The sequence below is a fragment of the Thunnus thynnus genome, chromosome 22, assembly GCF_963924715.1.
Source record: "Thunnus thynnus chromosome 22, fThuThy2.1, whole genome shotgun sequence".
Classification (NCBI taxonomy): Eukaryota; Metazoa; Chordata; class Actinopteri; order Scombriformes; family Scombridae; genus Thunnus; species Thunnus thynnus.
In genome coordinates this window covers 9,853,725-9,871,733 of record NC_089538.1, presented here as the reverse complement: position 1 = coordinate 9,871,733, position 18,009 = coordinate 9,853,725, and the positions used below count along the sequence as shown (strand labels likewise).

The 18,009-nt window shown below is 39.6% G+C and overlaps 1 protein-coding gene across 4 annotated transcripts in view; it reads right to left on the bottom strand.

Annotated features, from left to right (window-relative positions):
- LOC137174530 (sodium/potassium/calcium exchanger 2-like) overlaps positions 1-18,009 on the bottom strand; it is a 46,070-nt gene that overhangs the window by 23,104 nt on the left and 4,957 nt on the right. For 3 of the 4 annotated variants that reach the window (XM_067579886.1, XM_067579883.1, XM_067579884.1), the window contains exons 3-4: positions 2,978-3,016; positions 1,672-1,780 (exon numbers count right to left, since the gene is read on the bottom strand). In XM_067579886.1, the coding sequence (XP_067435987.1) occupies positions 1,672-1,780; positions 2,978-3,016 (148 nt within the window). The remainder of the gene's footprint in view (positions 1-1,671; positions 1,781-2,977; positions 3,017-18,009) is intronic. The other variant, XM_067579885.1, reaches the window with a different exon arrangement.

Sequence of the window (18,009 nt, the reverse complement as noted above, 5' to 3'; positions counted from 1 at the left end):
TGTTTTTCAGTGCATTCATTTCCAGCCTGTAATTTGCCAAAAGGCTCATCAGTCAAATCTGGCAAACTGTGCAACATCCTCACATTTCTGCTGCATTCATACTGAAGCAGAATTGGCCTGTTTGACCATTTTAAATCCACCACTAACATTATATTTATAACACATAGGACATTTATTTAGATATTTATTTTTAGATGTTTCATTGTGACTTAGACCTGAACAATAAGAAAAAACAGAGGCGCACAATCCAGTCTATTTATCTTCCTGAAGTCAAACAAAATATTTCAGTCTACCATCATCAGTGCGTGTTTGATGTCCCAAACAAAACCACCATGATAAATACCTCTACAAGGAGCAGCAGGGTGGAGTATGTATAACTGTACATATACGCCTGTCCGTAAAGGCTCCCATTCCCCCCAGCAGGCTATGATTTACATTTTAATCACCAAAATAGACAGATGAATACACTCAGAGACAGGACGCCTTGGATTCAGCGTACAACAACGACTTGATGCATGTTAATGGGCACTTTAAGGCCCGTCTCTGCACAGCCTATTAATCTTTCCTGAGCTGACTCATTCAAGGTTTGGCTTTCAAGGAATGTAAAGTCATTTCGGAGAAAGCTGAAATGCGTCCTCACTACTGAGCAGATGTCTCCTAATGTGATCAATCAATCCAGAGGGGACATATTTAGTCAGACCGTAGTTTTTTTCTTATAAATGGCTGTTTGACCTTGTCCTACAGTATGTTGTATTTTGTTATCTAATAATGCTGTCACTGATGCTTTAATCAAATAACACACTGCACATACATTTCAGAGAAAGCTAAAGCGAAAAGGGGAATAAAAAATGACATCATACAGTAAGCAGGCATTAGTATTCAGCATTAGTATTCATTTTTTAAAGGATTAGGATTCATCATGTCACGATATACTTCTTCCACATCTAATTCAAAGACCTTTCATCAAAACTAAAAAGAAGAGAGTGTAATGACAAATTCCTCAAGCCCTCCTTGAACCCCTGTTGCCTCTTCGCTCCCCATTCTCCTTTTCCCTCGGCTTTTTCGCGGTGGGTTGAGAATGGGATGACACTGCACCTCCCCTAGCGTATTAACATATTCATCCTCTGTGCCGAGCACTGACACCGCCGTTTTACATTTCCTTTAGCTAAGCTAATAGGCCTTCATCTTGGATTAAAGGAAAATGATCTTCCACCTCGGTTGTGCTCTGACACAGCACTGAGCTCGCCTTGTCGACTATTTTTAAAAAAGGATCAATGCCGTCCCAGACATGTGGGGGCTAAACAAGTGTTTCTAAATGTTACGGAGCTTCTGGATTTTAAGGTGTACATGAAGTACTTGCAAACGGATGGAAGCTGATATTTTTATTTTGACTGAATAAAAAACTGCCAAAAACACCATGCTGACAATATGAGCTTAAAGTTCAGGGCAACAACACCTCTTATGTGCTCATAACATAATTTTCTTCCAGTTTGGTTTGTTTCAAAATGAACCACGCTGTCACAAAACCGCTTTCAGTTTTCAAGAGAGAAGCAAGTTCAAGGCAAGAACAACCTGAAAATAGAGACATTTATGGACAGTAAATGAGAACATCTGTGAAATACAGCATTTCAGAGTTGTGTTTTCTGTGTGCAGTTTGTCTGACCGTCTCACCTTCACTTAAAGGGTCCAACGTATGAATCATGAGCTGGAAAATGCTGTTCCTCATCAAGCTGTTGTGCAGGGAGGCGGAACTACCCCCCCTCTGAAGCCGAGGCCTGGCCTGTGAGAGGACAGATATCATGTCAGTCACACATCCTGCTGCTGGGACTCTTTACCTAGGACATGCTTCCTGATTGGAAAAAAATGCATAACTCTGGTTCACTAAATGGTAAAAATTTCTATCATAAAGCACATATGCATCAGACTATTAAATGTAAGCACTTTACTAAAGCCATTTCTAATCCAAGTTGATTTAACTAAGTGCAGGAAACTATGCTGTTTTATAAAGAATGGTCATTTTAGGCACATTTTATGCACAGAGAGAAGTATTCATGTAACTGCAACATTTGTTCATGAATATATGATGTTCTAGCACCTTCAATTGTGCTCCCAGTTGGAATATGATTCCCTAATCCTCTTTTGCATAAAACCCCTAAGCGGAACCTGCAACCCAGTAAAAACTACCATAAAGTACTCCAGCTTCTTAAAATATAAGCCCCATGGGTTAAGACATGCATTCAAAATTAAAGTGGCATATGAGTTCTTTCTCCCAAAACAGCCGTTGCAAAAGGTCGCCCCAGCAGCCGAGGCTGAACTTGAGAAATGTGGGAAATAGACACCGTTGCAGGCGGCATCTTGCCTGATATCAGACTGAATTTTCAACTCGTTGTCACTCGTTCAACTCGGTGGAGGGGGCGGATTCAAAGGTCTGGACCCAGGCAAGGTGGCAGCTGTTTGGAGTGTGCCCGCCTTTGGCTGCCCACAGGTGATGCGTAGGCACAGGAGGCGTCAGGTGCTAATTCACAGGCCCATATGGGTGTGAGCGGGAGGCAAGGGACACATGTAGACTGCCAGGGCTTGTGTACTGTATGTTCTCAGGGATGTGACTTCTCAGTGGGACCCCGTAGAGTTTCCTTCTGCCGCCCTGTTTTATCCGCTTCCTTTACAATCTGGATGAAAACTTAACACCCTGGTTTACGTTTTTGAAAGTGTTAGAAGTGTCTTAGATTTTCTAAACACATGCTCCTTCCTGGTTTGCTTTTTTGCATGCTGTGTACAAAATGAATCTGGAAATAAAAAGTTCAGAAAACAGACAGAGCTACTCTCTGCACACGGGGAGGCTGAAGGTTAGAGATAACAGTGTACATGTCTTGTTCACAGTATGGTGGGAGAAACACAAGTTACGCTACTACATCTACACAGAAACAGGGACAAACACAGAAGCAGACGGGAAGAGTGTCAATCAGACAGGACCTACCGACAACTTGCTGTCATCCTCTGGCGCCCCAGGACTCGCCTTCTCATCCAACACAAAGAGAGAAGAAGTAAAAGGGGGGGAGAAGGAGAGAAAGAGAAAACAGGACATAGATGTGAAGCATGCCGCACACAACCAGACGGACAAGATGAATAGACGATAGAGAGAGACATTACAGCACAGTTACAGTGACGGCGATGACTGACTGTGATGTAAGTGGACAAGACTTGAGGGACAGATTCCTCCCCACTGCTGTGCCCGCATACTGTGTCAGTCGCAAGCTGAGTAAGATTAGATTGTGTCTACATGAATTTCCTTGAAATTCATTCAAAAATGTCATTTCAATTTCACCCGTTTGAATCAAGGGGTGTCAACTCATATCAGATTCTCTGGCATATCCTGGCATACACTGTAAAAGTAAAGTAGAGTGACAGGGAAAGGCAAAAAAAAGGTAAAAATTTTCAAATGAAACTAATATTTTCAAACTTAGAAAGGATTAAAAAAAAAAATTAAATTCAAAATGTGTTTTAAAGGAATAGTTCAAAATTTTGTTTCTTGCTGAAAGTAAGTTCCATATCTGGAACCAGGAGAAGACTAGCTTAGCACAAAGACAGTACAACCTGTCATTTTTATACTTTTTAAAAACATTTTTGTACAGATGTGACATGTTAATCAGTGTGCTTTAGAGGTACCGGTAGTCATTTATTATATACATCTCTCTTATTTAACCTTTACCTTTGGACAGACGGAGGCTCGCCATTTCCCTCTGCTTCAGTCTTTATGCTAAGCTAAGCTAATCATCTTATGGCTCCAGCTCAAGACTTAATGGACAAACAAGTAAGTGGTTTCAACTTTCGCATCTAACTCTTGCCAAGAAAGTGATCATGTGTATTTCCCAAAATGTTTAACTTTTCTTTTAAGTCAACAAAGACTTTAAGGCTGTAAGAACTCGCCGCCCTGCAGGTTCAGTGCTGCCAGTTTTAATGTGATAACTTTGCCTCCGTGAGTGGATGCATGCCAGATCATGCCAAAGTAACTCCAGTCTTTTAACAATCACTCAATTCTCTGCCATCATTCTCAGCAGGCATATTTGGCATGTGCAGCACTGTAACACAGACAGTCTATTTTTGAAACAAAAGCCTTCCACCAACTGCCTGACTGAAGTGTGCTCATTTCATCTCCGAAAAACGTGTTTATGTGTGAAATAAACGTCACTTTAGGCCTCTGCTTCGAGCTGCAAGGGAACAAACACAAAGCTTTTTGTTCAGATCTTAGCATATCAAGGCTTTGTTTCACAGCCTACACAGTCTTCAGAAAGAAATGTGCACAATGTGGCGGCACTGGCGTGCGTTGATAAGATGCGCAATGCCCGATGAAATGCAGAAAACGATCCAGTTTGATCTTGTGAGCTTTTAAAAGTGCAGGGCAAATATACAAATTTTTAGACAAGGCCTTCAGGCTTGTCAACCCAGTGATTCATTTGCATGCTAAAAGACCCTGCATTGCATTGCATATTAAATCTCTTGATAGTTTTACACTCTGGTTCATGAGGTGAAAGCTTATGTGGGTGTTGACATTCTATCCCAACAGATTTCTAGATTAAAAAAATGCTTATCTATTAATTAAATTGTTTCAAGCTCCCTTTGTTTATCGTGACAAAATTATGAACTTACTAATTCAAATAAAATTCCCTTTAACTTCAAAGAACTTCTACTTGGGAGTGAGTTTTACTTTGAGAAAAAAATCCACCACTGCAGTCATTGTGAATGTCACAACACACTGTGTCCCACTGTTTCTGTTTAACAGCTCATAATTTACCATATATTAGGTTTTGCCTCTGTATATTTACAGAATAATTACAGAGATGAGGAAGCTGAAATTAAACATTTGCAAAAAAAAAAAAAAAAAAAATTGAGCAGAAGCTGAGATAATCCTGAGATTTTCCACAAAGCTATTCAACTATAACCTAATTTTTTACCCATTTCATATCTTCTTGGTAATTCCCAGCACCCTCAAGGTTTAATTATTCTATTTCACTCCCTATTACCTGCCTCAAAGGCAAGTCAGGAGGGTTAGAGGAGAACAGGTGAATGTGCCATATAGAGATTACGCTGTGGGTCGCTCATTAAGCCAGCGTTAAATATTATGACTAATAATCACATAGAGAGATTAGTATGTTCTCTGGAGTTTGTGTGTTCTCTAATACCAGCAGCTCTCGCTTCCAGTTCTTACGTAATGTCACATCAGGATCATTCTTGGAAGCGGATCAGCTGAGGGAGATAAATGTCCCTCTGCAGCCGCACGCATGTAACGCTGTTACGGAGAATTATCGACGAAGAGTGTGACATCATGCAAATACACTGTACTTCCGCTATGGCCTCTCAAATTGCCCACAGCTTAAGGAGAGACTCTCGGAGGAATCTGAGCACATTGGTGACTGGAAGCACGGCTGGAAGTCTTGACTTTTGAACATCAGTGGCGGATTATAGATATTTTCATATGTGATGTCAGTCCACAAAAGGGGTCTATTTCTGAAAGGGTTTGACTTACGTTTCCTTTATGCTTCGCCATCCAAGCCAAATTATACAGAATAATAACTCCTTCATTTTTTTAACACTTTATCCTTAAAATAGCCCTTAATTTCTTCTAGATATATCACAGATATATCATGAATTATGATAACAGCATTACATTTTATAAATCCTATGAGCTACTTTCCATATTATTTCTACCTCATTTCCTCCTGCTTAGATTTCTGAGAGCTTGCAAGGAATCAAATTCCAAAAGCTAAATGTGGATCCACCATTGGTGACACTTGATTCAACTACCATCACAATGGTCCACGTACTGCAATCTCCACAGCATTAAATTAAGCCTCCAAAACTCAACTAGCATCATATAAATGTTTTGGGATTCTCAGGTGAGCTGACTGAATATAGAGATAAGGTTCTACAAGGAAATTAGCTTAATAGCTGTTTCCCAATGCTAACAGTATTTATGCTAGACTAAGCTAACAGGCTGCTGGCTCCAACTATGTACTTTCCAAAATGTTGAGCTATTCCTTTCACAAATCTTCAATCACAATAAAGGTGCTGACTAAGTGAGTGACTCAAGCTTTGAGTCCAGTCGCCACTCTGAAGTTAATCTTTAAGATTTGATATGTGTATATCAAACAGTGAAATCAAATCACCATTTCTCACACTATTAATTACTAACAGACCCAAACAGGCCATTTTCATTGTATTTTAATGTTTGTCACAAGGCCAGACGGAAAAGAATAACGTGCACAAGCCAAGATTTATGCGTGACAGACAAGCTTGTTGTGACAAAAGTTACAATACAGTAGATCTGACATTTCTTGAATGATAAATCTATTGAAACTGTTAAAATTGTATGTGGATACATTGTAAATAAAACATCTGTGAAACAGTGTGTATGTAAAGATATGTGAAAACACAGACTGACTGGCTTGTTAAGCGAACTTGAAAAGTAAAATCTTGCACAGCTACAGGCATTTGCCCGCATGTGCTTACAGTAGGCAGCCTGTCTCTCAGAGCATGACAGAACACCCCTCGAGATCTGTCCATCTAGATTCATTGTGCTAGAGCTAAACTGTTGAGCGGCACGACTGAGCAGCATCCCTCTCTCTTTCTCTCTCTCTCTCTATGTCTTTCTCCCTCTCTCTCCCCCCCTCCATTTTGCTTGGGGATGATAATAATGATCTTTAAGGAAAGGAGGGAAAAGATGCACAACAACTCAAGAAGCCATCCACTTGCTAATTAGTAACCCCTTCATTTTTCTAACAAGCAGAACTAATTACAGGAGCTGCCACAACGCTGATTTCCCACAAGGCAATGCTCACCAGGACTAAGCCAAAATTGCTTCCTCTTACTCCCCCCCGCCTCTCATGAACCAATCAGACTCAGACTTTTGGGAGACAAATACTGCTGTGTCATTTTTGCAAGTGAATACAATCACGCAAAGCGGGGTTTGATCAGCCACCTTGTCATTTTCCTGACTGTATTGTAAGACAGCAAATAAAAAAAATATAGGCATGCTGAATATGAGTTAATAATATTTATTCACTCATTCACCATTTTAAAATTAGATTCTACATAAAATTAAAGTATTAGCTGGGTAAATACAAGAGGTGGAATAAAGACCTCCTGTAAGCCTGATCAGATCTCGATGTTACTGTCAGATCAGAGCTGGTTTTGATCTGCAGTGGATGCAGTAAAAAAAAAAAAAAAAAAAAAAAAAAAAGAAAGGCTGAACACGATCTTTTGTTTTTGAGATTGTAGAAATGATAGATGAAAGTTTGTTCCAGGAGTCTGCATTTCTATTCTGCAGTGTGTCTGCTGTGATTCTGCTGCAGAGCTCTCTGCCCCAGATTTTATTTTAGCTGCCCTCTCCTGTTTATCTGCGTGACCTAAGAGTTTTTAATAAAGTATCAGTTTGTCTTTTGCTTGTTGTATCAGTACTGCTCCTACTGTGTTGTCAGTTACCAATGCTGAATGGTTTTCATTAGTCAGAGGAAAGTGGTTCCCAACAGGGGCTACCACACCAAACTCAATCGTTGACAGTGGTCCAAATCTAGCTGCCCCGAGGCAACTGGGCAGCCCTGCTTCTTTTCCAGGTATTGGTCATAGGGATGACACATCCACACTGTGCACTGTAACATTCACAGTACTTTCCAGTTTTCTCAGTATTACTATAGCAGCCTATCCACTGATGTAGTTTTCCAGGGCTTGAAACATTGAAATAACCATCTGCAAAGATGACATTATGGATTACTTCCCAAGTTCAATTTCATTTGGCAGGCACTTTTATCTAAGGATAAAAAAACATACACAGATACTAGTGTCAATACCTGGCTGGGACAATATAAACAAAGCTACCAGTGGCTGATGGGTATAGGCATCTGGCAGTGTTTCTGTTCCAGTTGCCCACCAGTGCCAAACCAAACCAAGGTACTGAGAATCTTGTCAGTCTCATCAGTGAAAAGGAACTGACCCTAAGGTAAAGAAAACACTCCTGCTCTCCATGCTGGGATAGTTTTGACAGTCCCTGACCCTTGTATGAAATGTATAGGGGCTCCCTGAGCAGCAGATTTTTCTGTCAATAACAAATGGCACCAGAAAGCTTATACTCTTAATGGACAGCACTGACCAGAAGGGCAGACTTGATTTCCACAAGTTTTGCAGACACAGTTTACTTTAAGTGTTTGCTGTCCAACCAGCAGACCTGCTTAATTTATTTAAATGCTTTTCAAAATGTTACAATAGCCTATTGACCATTTTCATCAAGTAAGTCTAAAGATCCCCTTAAATGAGTAGTTCATTGGTCATATTTTAAGGGATAAGGCTCGTGTTATTCTATATTTTTCACAAATCCCATTACAAGATCAAAGTCAACTATGCTTTAGTTCAGGCCCAATCTCATTTATTCATATTGAGATGTAAATCTTTTAAAATGGCTCACAAATATATCATTTCATTTTTTAAAAAGGCTGAGTGATTTCTGAAAACAGCTGTGTTACTCAAACAGGAGTAAATAGTGCATTTGTTGGGAATTATTTTCAGCAGTGGATTAATTTACATTTGGTGCTCTAGTGATGGTGTATATGCGTTTGACTACATTGTTCTGCCTATGCTCATCATAACGAAGAAACATGTAGCCCAGTATGACAGTGTGGTGCCTTTACGTGTTTTTAATAATTCTGGGGCAACAACAGAGCTCTATGGAACGGAGGAGTAAGATATATCAGGCTTTGGCAACACAGGCAATTCTTGTCATTAGGATCTTAGATTTATTTTAGTTTTTTTTTTTAATTAAATCCCACTTAAATATTAATGAGAGAAGCTCACATCATTAGGAGATGGTGTTTTGAGGTCGGGTTTCCCATCTGTGCAGCAGCTTTTACTCATGGCACCTCATCCACATTATCCTGACCACTGACTTGCTTTGTTGCACTGTCAGCAGGACAGCTGACAGTCAGTCACAACCTATCTGTGGCAAAGAGCACGCACAGAAGACCCTTATCTGGGAGAGAAGGTGGAGGTGGAAGAATGCAGAGGAAGCTTTCTGTTGCTGTTGCTGTCAGACAAACCTGTCATTTTTAGTTCAGATGGGGTAATATGCTGATGGAGCCCTTTCAGGTCACCTTGGTGGGCTTGAGTGGGAGTGGGGTTGGGTGGATGGGCAGTCTCATGCATCACTTGTCCATCCATGATGAACATGACAAGCGGGAACCCTCTTAAATGAGAACAGAGGAGAAGAGGCTTTCAGCAGATTCGCTGAGCCCCAGAGCGTTTTCTAATTCATTACGGACTGTCTGATTGCAATCACTTCCATTTTAAAGAGTTTACTCTCTTAAATTTGGTTTAAAATTCTCTGTGGTGTCCGCGTGATGTCGGGTCACTCTGCGATTGTGAGATCTATACATCAGCACTTTGTGTGGCATAGACATCATCGCCCTAGATTTCACAAATTACGGGTATTACAAGAACCACAACTCTCAGTACTGATGTAATGCTCAGCTGCTGCAGCTTAGCGAGGCTGATGTTGAGGGTCAAAAATCCCCCCGAGGAAGGAGTTAAGTATGTAAGGCCTGCTGGTCCTCGGCCACCTCCAACCATATGCACAGTTTCCATCTCAGTGGGTCGTGTGTGTCATTTCATACGCCCACCAGATAGGGATCTTGGTGCCCTTCACATGATGCTTTTACAGTGCAGTTACATTAGCTAATGCGACCCCGCTTTCAAAAATAGCTCTTGATCGATAAGGCTTTCAGTTTCTTGCGAGCCTCAGCGTTTAACCTTCAGGCTCTCCCTCAGAAAAAAAAAACAAAAAAACAAAACAAAAAAATAATCTCATATTTCAAGTTTTCAAGAATAAATAAGCAAGTCAGTATCACAAAGTCTCAATATATATCTTGACCTTTATGACCTTGGACTACTGATGACAGCCATATGTGCAAAAATAATCACGTGACATGACATGTGTCTGTCTCTGCAGCCATTTCAATCAGCATGGAGAACCCACATCAGCTCATCTCATATCAGATCTGAATATCTGTTAGCCTCGGTAGTTAAAATTCACATAAGGTCCACACAAGGGATGGATGAAATAGAAATGGCCTCCAACAGACAGCAGTTAAAGCTGGAGCCGGAGCTCTTCAGGCTGTCTAGGTTGCATCAAACATACACACTCATTGAGCATTAAAGACAAACAGCTTCATGATCCAGGCCTATTCAGATCCACTCCTCTGCGTGGGCTATAAAATGTGGCGGCTTTGAACGATCCGGCAGTTGGTGTCTCTGCCAGTTCCCTAGTGCAAGATTATTAAGACAAATCCAAGAGGAGGAAGCCTCTTTGACCAACTGTCTGGGAAATCTATTTCTGGAAATCACTACTCATAATACCACCACAACATTTGATGTGAACACACAATCAGAATGGGGGAAACGTTGCTGGGACACAGCACCGCAGTTCCTTATAACATTATAAAATGTGCTGTCGACCAGCGAGGTGGAGGAGGCGCTGTCCATGGTGCTGCATGAAGGGCAAAGACTGGCTTCAGTGTGACTGGAAGTAAACAGAAAACAAGCACATAGTGTGTGATAAGCTGCAGCTGGCTTACATGTACACACAGTTTTTGAACTTGGGTTTCACAGCATTGAAAAGTAAGGCTTTACCATCTGAATGAAGTCAGAGAGACGAAGCAGTAAAATTAAAGCAACTGATTGACAAGCATGGCTCTCTCTAAAACTGAGAAGCCAAAATTTTTAAGCCAAGTCAAGCAGAATGTATGTGCACATCACAAGATAATATAAAGTGAAGATGAGCTAGAACATTATCCATGCTGAAGGAAATATTTGCACGGACATGTTGGTATCAGGGGGGATGTACACATTTATTTTGGTTGTGTAAACATGTTTGAAGCGGACCGACTCACAATGGCTTTACTTTGCATGTATAATGATCTTTTATAGGCAATAATTATAAGCCTCACTGTTTAACTTTCTTTTTTAGTAGACTACATTGTGTTTTTGATAATTACACAGGCGGTGTATTAAGCATCAGGGTGACCTTCAAACTGCTAACAACTCTAAGGCTGCAGTGAAGAGCTACTATTCACCCTGATAAGAATGGAGGGGGAAGCCAAATAGCACAATAACGAATTGAGGATGACATAAAAAAAAGCAGCCATCAGCATCTGTGATGCAAATGAGGACTTCACTTGTACGATTATTACCATTGAATGCAATCAAATTGAATTTGGACAAAAGCAGGGCACCGCCGTGGCCGAACAACGACATCGTCAAGAGAGCTCGCAGAATAATTGTAGATAACAGAAGAGAGACAATAAAAGAAGTAACTCTGGCTCAATCTGCCCTGGTTTTCTAAGACTTGACACAATGTGTTTAGATTGAACTACTACTTTATTGAGAACAATACCTTTATCTTTATTGACTCGTCTAACAGCCTGAAAACAAGGTAAAACCTCCAAAACAGGAAAACTAATTACTGGCTCTATATCGCACCCCCTCCTCCCCTCCTTAGACAAGAAGTCACAGCTGGAACGGATGATAAAACTTGGACTCCTCATCGTCATGGTGAGATCAAAGTCGCAGGCTTTCTATTTTTAAATTATTGGACTCCGGCTCTGTTGTCACTCGCTAAGCTGAAGCACCGAAATGATTCTGTTTCTCTCTGTGTGAGTAAGTGTCTACTGTAGCCTATGTGTTTGCAGAGCATGTGTATAACAGACCTTAAAACCACAACTAAAGACAGCTGAGCTTAGCTTCTTAGGAACTTTGCTTGAAAATTTAGGCAACAAACCATCACACTGTTGTGCATCTGTATTCGCTTGTAGAGTGCTTCTATTATGTTGCTTCTGCCTACCTCTTTGTAACCTTGGGCTTGCATGAAACACACACACAAGCATTATTGAATTCTGCCTATTTTTCATTCAGTTTAAACCAAGGTCACTTCTACAACTTTCATTTTAAAAGGATGCAAGCATGAATACTCTCACTGCTTTTATGGAAACACACAGTATTGACGACTCAAGGACAAGGGTGTGTACAATGCAAAAATGTGATTTCCAAGTCCAATCATAGTAGTCCACAACTTGTACTATTAATACAGTGCATGCCTACAGTGAAAAGGGAGGTTAATGTTTCTGGATACTGAACAAACCATACTTTTACTATAATTAAAAATAAGTATTTCAAGTGGATTTCCTATAAATTAGCTTGACAACTGCTTTTATTATAGCAAAACCCATTCAAGCCCAAAGAAGCTATCTGAAACAGATGCACTTTATATAAAGAGTTCAGCTGTGCACATCTGGATTTATCTGAAAATTAGCTTGACATCCGTCATAATGGAAGATAATCCTGTGAGTACGTCACACACGACTAAAATAAACAGCTAGTGATGGCGTTCCTGCGGTGCAGCCTGGAATTATAGTGTATGAGGTGGGAGTTCACTTGGATTGGAGTGGATAAAAATTAAACATAGCAGAACAAGCAACATGCAACGGGTTTTATGTTTGAATACACAGAAGCTGTACAGTATCAGCACTGGTGCCCAAACGTCCAAATCCACAGGGAGGAAACACAAACAGTCTGCTCCCTGCACAGAACCCGCTTTGTAACTGATCTTTGAAGCGCATCCTGATGGAGGATCTCGCCTCCGTGACGCTATTTATAGCTTGGTAATGCATCAGAGGTCGCACCTTCCATCTCAGCAGAACCAACATCTGCCTGCCTCGATACACACTGGCTTATCCAACATTGACGATAACAGGCACCTAATACTGCGTTTGGATGCAGAATCTTACCCTGACTCCAATCTGCAGGCTGCATTCATTTCAACAACTTTTTCCCCTGGTTTGATCCACTTTCTTGAGAGTCTTATTATTACTTATCAGTCATTTGATTTGCTTATTCTGATATAGTCATTATACTCATAAGGATTTGATGTAATGAGCTAACATAATCAAATTAGCTTTAATTATACATTATTCAATGACATTCATTGTTCATCTACTAGCTATTAAATTGTTTGTGATCTGTTGTGAAAATCCAACCAGCTGTGGCCACACTCTTCCTTTAAAATGACAGAATGACTGTAAAGACATTATCATAACTGACAAACACTGACTTTTGGTGTGTCACACCAATCATAGCAAGTGGAGGGGGGGCTTGTCACTCCTTCTCAATCCAAACCTGCTTCATAAAACCATAGTGCAGCATAGTGCTGGCTAATCTGATCTGCCTGAGCTAGTATTTTCAAAAGCAGCCAGTCAGTCCATCAGCCAAACAATGAGAGAGGCCATAAGATAACAAGATAAGCCTTGACCGGCCTAATGTGGTGGTCCTGAGAAGGGGGTAAGTGCGTGTGCATATGATGTACAGCTACTGCTCTCATTCATCATTTTACGCCATGCCAGACATAAACAGACCTATTTAAAAGAGGTTTTGACAGGGTAAAATTGATAACAAAAGAACAAGTGTTACAGATTGGAATGGAAAATGCTACTTTTCTTTATTCACTGTGAAGTGTAGTTAAGATGCCAGCATTGATTGGCTTGTTCACTGGGCACACAGAAAAAAGTTTGACAAATGATTGTTTCAGTGGGATAGAAATCAGCATACAAAGCCTACTCCACTGCATACATGTTGCTTTTTAATTACAGACCTGTTACTTTACTTTCACAGTTCTGTGAAAATACTGGAAAAAATATTCTATAAAAGATAAGAAAAAATTACATAGATTTGGAATTAGAGGGGTAGCACTCTCTTGGTTAAGCACTTACCTGGAGAATAGATATCAATACGTGCACTGACAACTATTGAAGGTTACTTGTGGGGTTACCCAGGGCTCAGTGTTGGGACCATTGTTGTTTTTTTTCTACATAAATAATAGTTTAATAGGTTTCCAAAATATTAACAACTATATTATTTATATATTTATTTTGAAAGAATTTGAAACAACTTTTGGATACAGTGGGAAAATAATTGGAAATGCTAAATGCTGATTCTAACAAACTGACACTGACTTTAAGTAAAACTAAATTTATAATCTTAACAGGAAACTGTTGACGTTGAAATAGAAAGAGTGTCTGAAATGAAATTTCTTGGAGTGATAATAGATAATAAATTATGCTGGAGGCCACATATAAATTATATCAAAGCTAAAATATCAAAGTCAATTGCAATATTATAGAGTTAAAGATCTTTTAGTTTAAGCTTTGTTATACATCTTACATTGTTCCTTTACACTCCCATATATAAACACCTTACTGTGTGAAAGTGTGGGGAACTACATATAAAACAAAGACTAATCCCAATCCTCATCCTTCAAAAGAGAGCCATAAGAACAACTAAACCATTTATATAGAACCAACAAACCCACTCTTTATTAAATTAAAGGCTCTATAACTTAAAGATTTGGTCAACTTTAAAACAGTACAAATCACGTACAGAGTTAAAAATCAAATAGTACCTGAAAGTACCCAAAAGTTGTTTCAAATGAGAGAATGTCAACATGACTTGAGAGGAATTTCTATGTTCAAAAAACAATTAGTGAGGACTAATGTAAAATATCATTGCATTACAGTCAAAGGAGTTAATTTATGGAACAACTGTAGTGAGGAACTGAAAACATGTAAAACATTAAGGAAGTTTAAACAGGCGTTTAAAATGAGCATATTAAATATGAATGATGAACAAGATACCTAAGTGTTATTGATTTGTATTGTTTTGTTTGTTTGGATTGTTTTGTTTTTGTTGTTTGAAGTTACCTTTCGAGATGTTAAAAGGGTCGGCATTACAAGCTGTGGCTTCAGCCTACACCTTTTTTCGGACTACAAAAAAAAACTGTTGGGTTATTGTTTTGAGCTGCTCTGTTTAAGTATCTGTCTCTTTTGTCGTGTGTTTATGTATGTATAAAAATGAATTTGTATATGCAGACCGGAAAAAATAAAAATTCTAATTCTTTTCCACATAAACATAGTATGTGGGTGTGAGATGCATAGTGTTCAGATTGGGCTAAAAAGGCATCAGGCATTGGGTGACCTACTTCGGCCCCTTTGCACATACTGAGTGACCTAGTGTTCAGTAATCAGACCTTTGTTCATGGGCCCAAGTCGACTCTGTCCCGTTAACCGACCGCTCCAACAGATTAAGAAGATTAACTGTAACAGAACGTGCAACAATTAAGAGCAGTGATACAGTTAAGTGACGCCGGCTTGACTTATACAAACTCTTGTAGCTCACAGGGCCGTGATGTGCAACACTTTAGTCACCCTTTGGCACAAAGGCAGAGGGGGTCTGACCTGACAGATGCGACAAAATAACAGCAGCACGCTTCATGTGCTGCAATCAAACACAAGAAAAACAAACTATAGCCTCAAAAATGAGTAGAAATGATATCAGTATCTTTCTGAATAAATGGCATTAAAGTAGATGACAGCAGGTAAAATACAGCCATGTCTGCAGGGTTGTGTCTCACAAGAGTTAAGAGGTGGCAGCCTAACTCACTGGGCTATGGCCGAATGCCCTTGTTGTTAGATTAACCAGCAGCTAAGCACTCAAAGGTATTAGGCACCAATCAGGGCTGAACTAATAGGTAAATACATCCTTCCAACATCTGTTTGGGTCAAAGATGAACAAATGAACTGGGATCAACTGAACTGATAACTCTAAAGCAGGATTTTATTATGTGAGTTATTGAGCGATAAAGTCAGTTGTGATTTCAGGGTGCACCAATTTATTTCATTGTAACTTTTCTTTACTAATAGTAAAAATTATTTCTTCCATTTTTTTTTACATATAGCCACAAAAATTAAATCTGCTATAATTATTATTTTTACATTAACAGCAGATCAAATGAGTATGTGTATGTGAAAGGTGTTGCTCTTAGTGACAAACCCACATCGAAAAAATAATGACCAACTGTTCCTCTCAGCTCTTTTAGCATCTTTAGCATCTTTAAGCTCATTGTTTTGTACGCTACCTGGCCAGCACCAGACAGATAAAGTTAGCAACTAGCTAGTGAATGTGGTGGATCATTTAGCAGCTAAACAGATATCCTTTAGTTGGTGGAGGGCTATAAAGAGAGTGAAAAACAGATTTTCAATCATTAGGTGGCCATAAACACGACTCCACATGGATGCTAATGTTGCTCACTGTTTGCGGAACGTGTAAATAAGCAACTGTTTGCTAACAAGTCCATCATCATGTCAGTGTTGTGTTTACAGCTTGTTTCCACTGCTTTGCAAGTGGCCAAAAAAATCTGTTTATGCAAGTGTATTTTGTTGGCAGTCACATTATGTCAAAAACATTCATTTTTACTTCTCAGCAAGGTGTGGTGGTATTTTTTTGTAGTACAAGAAGAGTTCATTTTCCACCCATAACATCCTCAGTTATTGAGTGGTAGCTGAAGTTCTCCAACTTTGTGTCAAGTTGTCATCACCAGTGGAAAGCAGTTACAGTAATGAGGGAATTTGTAAGTATTTCAAAACTGTAGTTTCAGTTTCAGCATTTCCACATTTAAGATTTGACAGAACAGCAATCCATCCCTAAACTATGTGGGGACATCCTCTTTTCTGTATGAACCTAGCTGAATAGTTAAGGCTCTCACCACATAACCGCAACATTCCTGGTTCCATTCCAGCTGGGGACCTGTGTTGCATGTTATACCCTTCTATCTCTCCCCTGTTTCCTCTCTGCCTCTATACTGTCCTTTACAATACAGGTGAAAATGCCAAAAAAAAAAATCTCTCAAAACAAAGCAGCCTTTGCAATCTTATTTTATTTAAATTCCAAGCCAGTGTAAGTGCAGCGTATTATAGAGCATTTTATAGTTGTGTTAACTGGATTGAGAGATTATTGCAGATTACTTTTGACGGGGCTGACCACTGAACTGCCGATAAAACAATGGCTTTAAATAGACCTAGCATCCACTGAGTAGAAGTGAGGTCTGACAGTTCTGTTTTTGTTATATTGATAATGTTACACCTCATCCCTGGGGTTAAAAAAAAAAATCCTATGACACCTTTGGTCTGTCAGAGGATTGAAAACCAAGCCCCTGCTTTTACCATTTAATGCTCTGCCTGGAAGCTAAACCATTATTTTCAAGACAATAAGAGAAACAAAGCCATCTATTTTTATGTTACCAAGAGCAGAATAAAGAAGTTACACAGAGGAAACTTTTCATGTCAAAAAAAAGAGCAAACACAGTACAAGCAGCTACGTAATGATGCAGTCATCACTGGTCAGCACGAAACTGACAGATGACCTCTAAATGCATCCCACTGCTGTCTATGTTACTTTCAGAATCAAATGTTTCATGTATTTATTTATACACTGTTCTCATTGACACTCTGTGTCACACTTGTCCAAAATCTCATCATGCGTATCCTGCATGTTAACGGCAAACTGCCAGTTACCAACAAAGTAACCTACACAATTTTATCTTTGCGGTGACACCACAACACGGCTGCTATTTATCTTTTACTGCTGACTGCCTGTGTTTCTGTCGATGGCAGCAATGTAACACGCTACAGGGACATCCCAATATCATAATGCAGGAGATAATCTCAGGGAAGCCCATTTTAATCAAGTGTTTAGTTCAAGGGTATAGCTTCAAATGACACCTTATTGTCCTTACATTGCAATACTTCATAGCTGAGCACTATATTGTAAGGAGGATTAAGGACACCTTGAAACTCACTCGTGAAATGATTTACGTATACAAAAGCTGCTCCCAATTCATAGGCATGAATTTCATGACAAAAACACTAAACCAGACCTTAGATCATATTGTCTAGGACAGTTTTATTAGTTAACTCACTACTCTTTGTCCTTGCTCTCCTGTCTTGCACATGCACACGCACACACGCGCACACACACACACACACACACACACACACACACAGGCTAAATTGCCAATTAAAAATCTCAAAATAACACTTGTGTCTTGAAATACACACGTCCCCAAAGTGTCAAAGCTTGATTAGA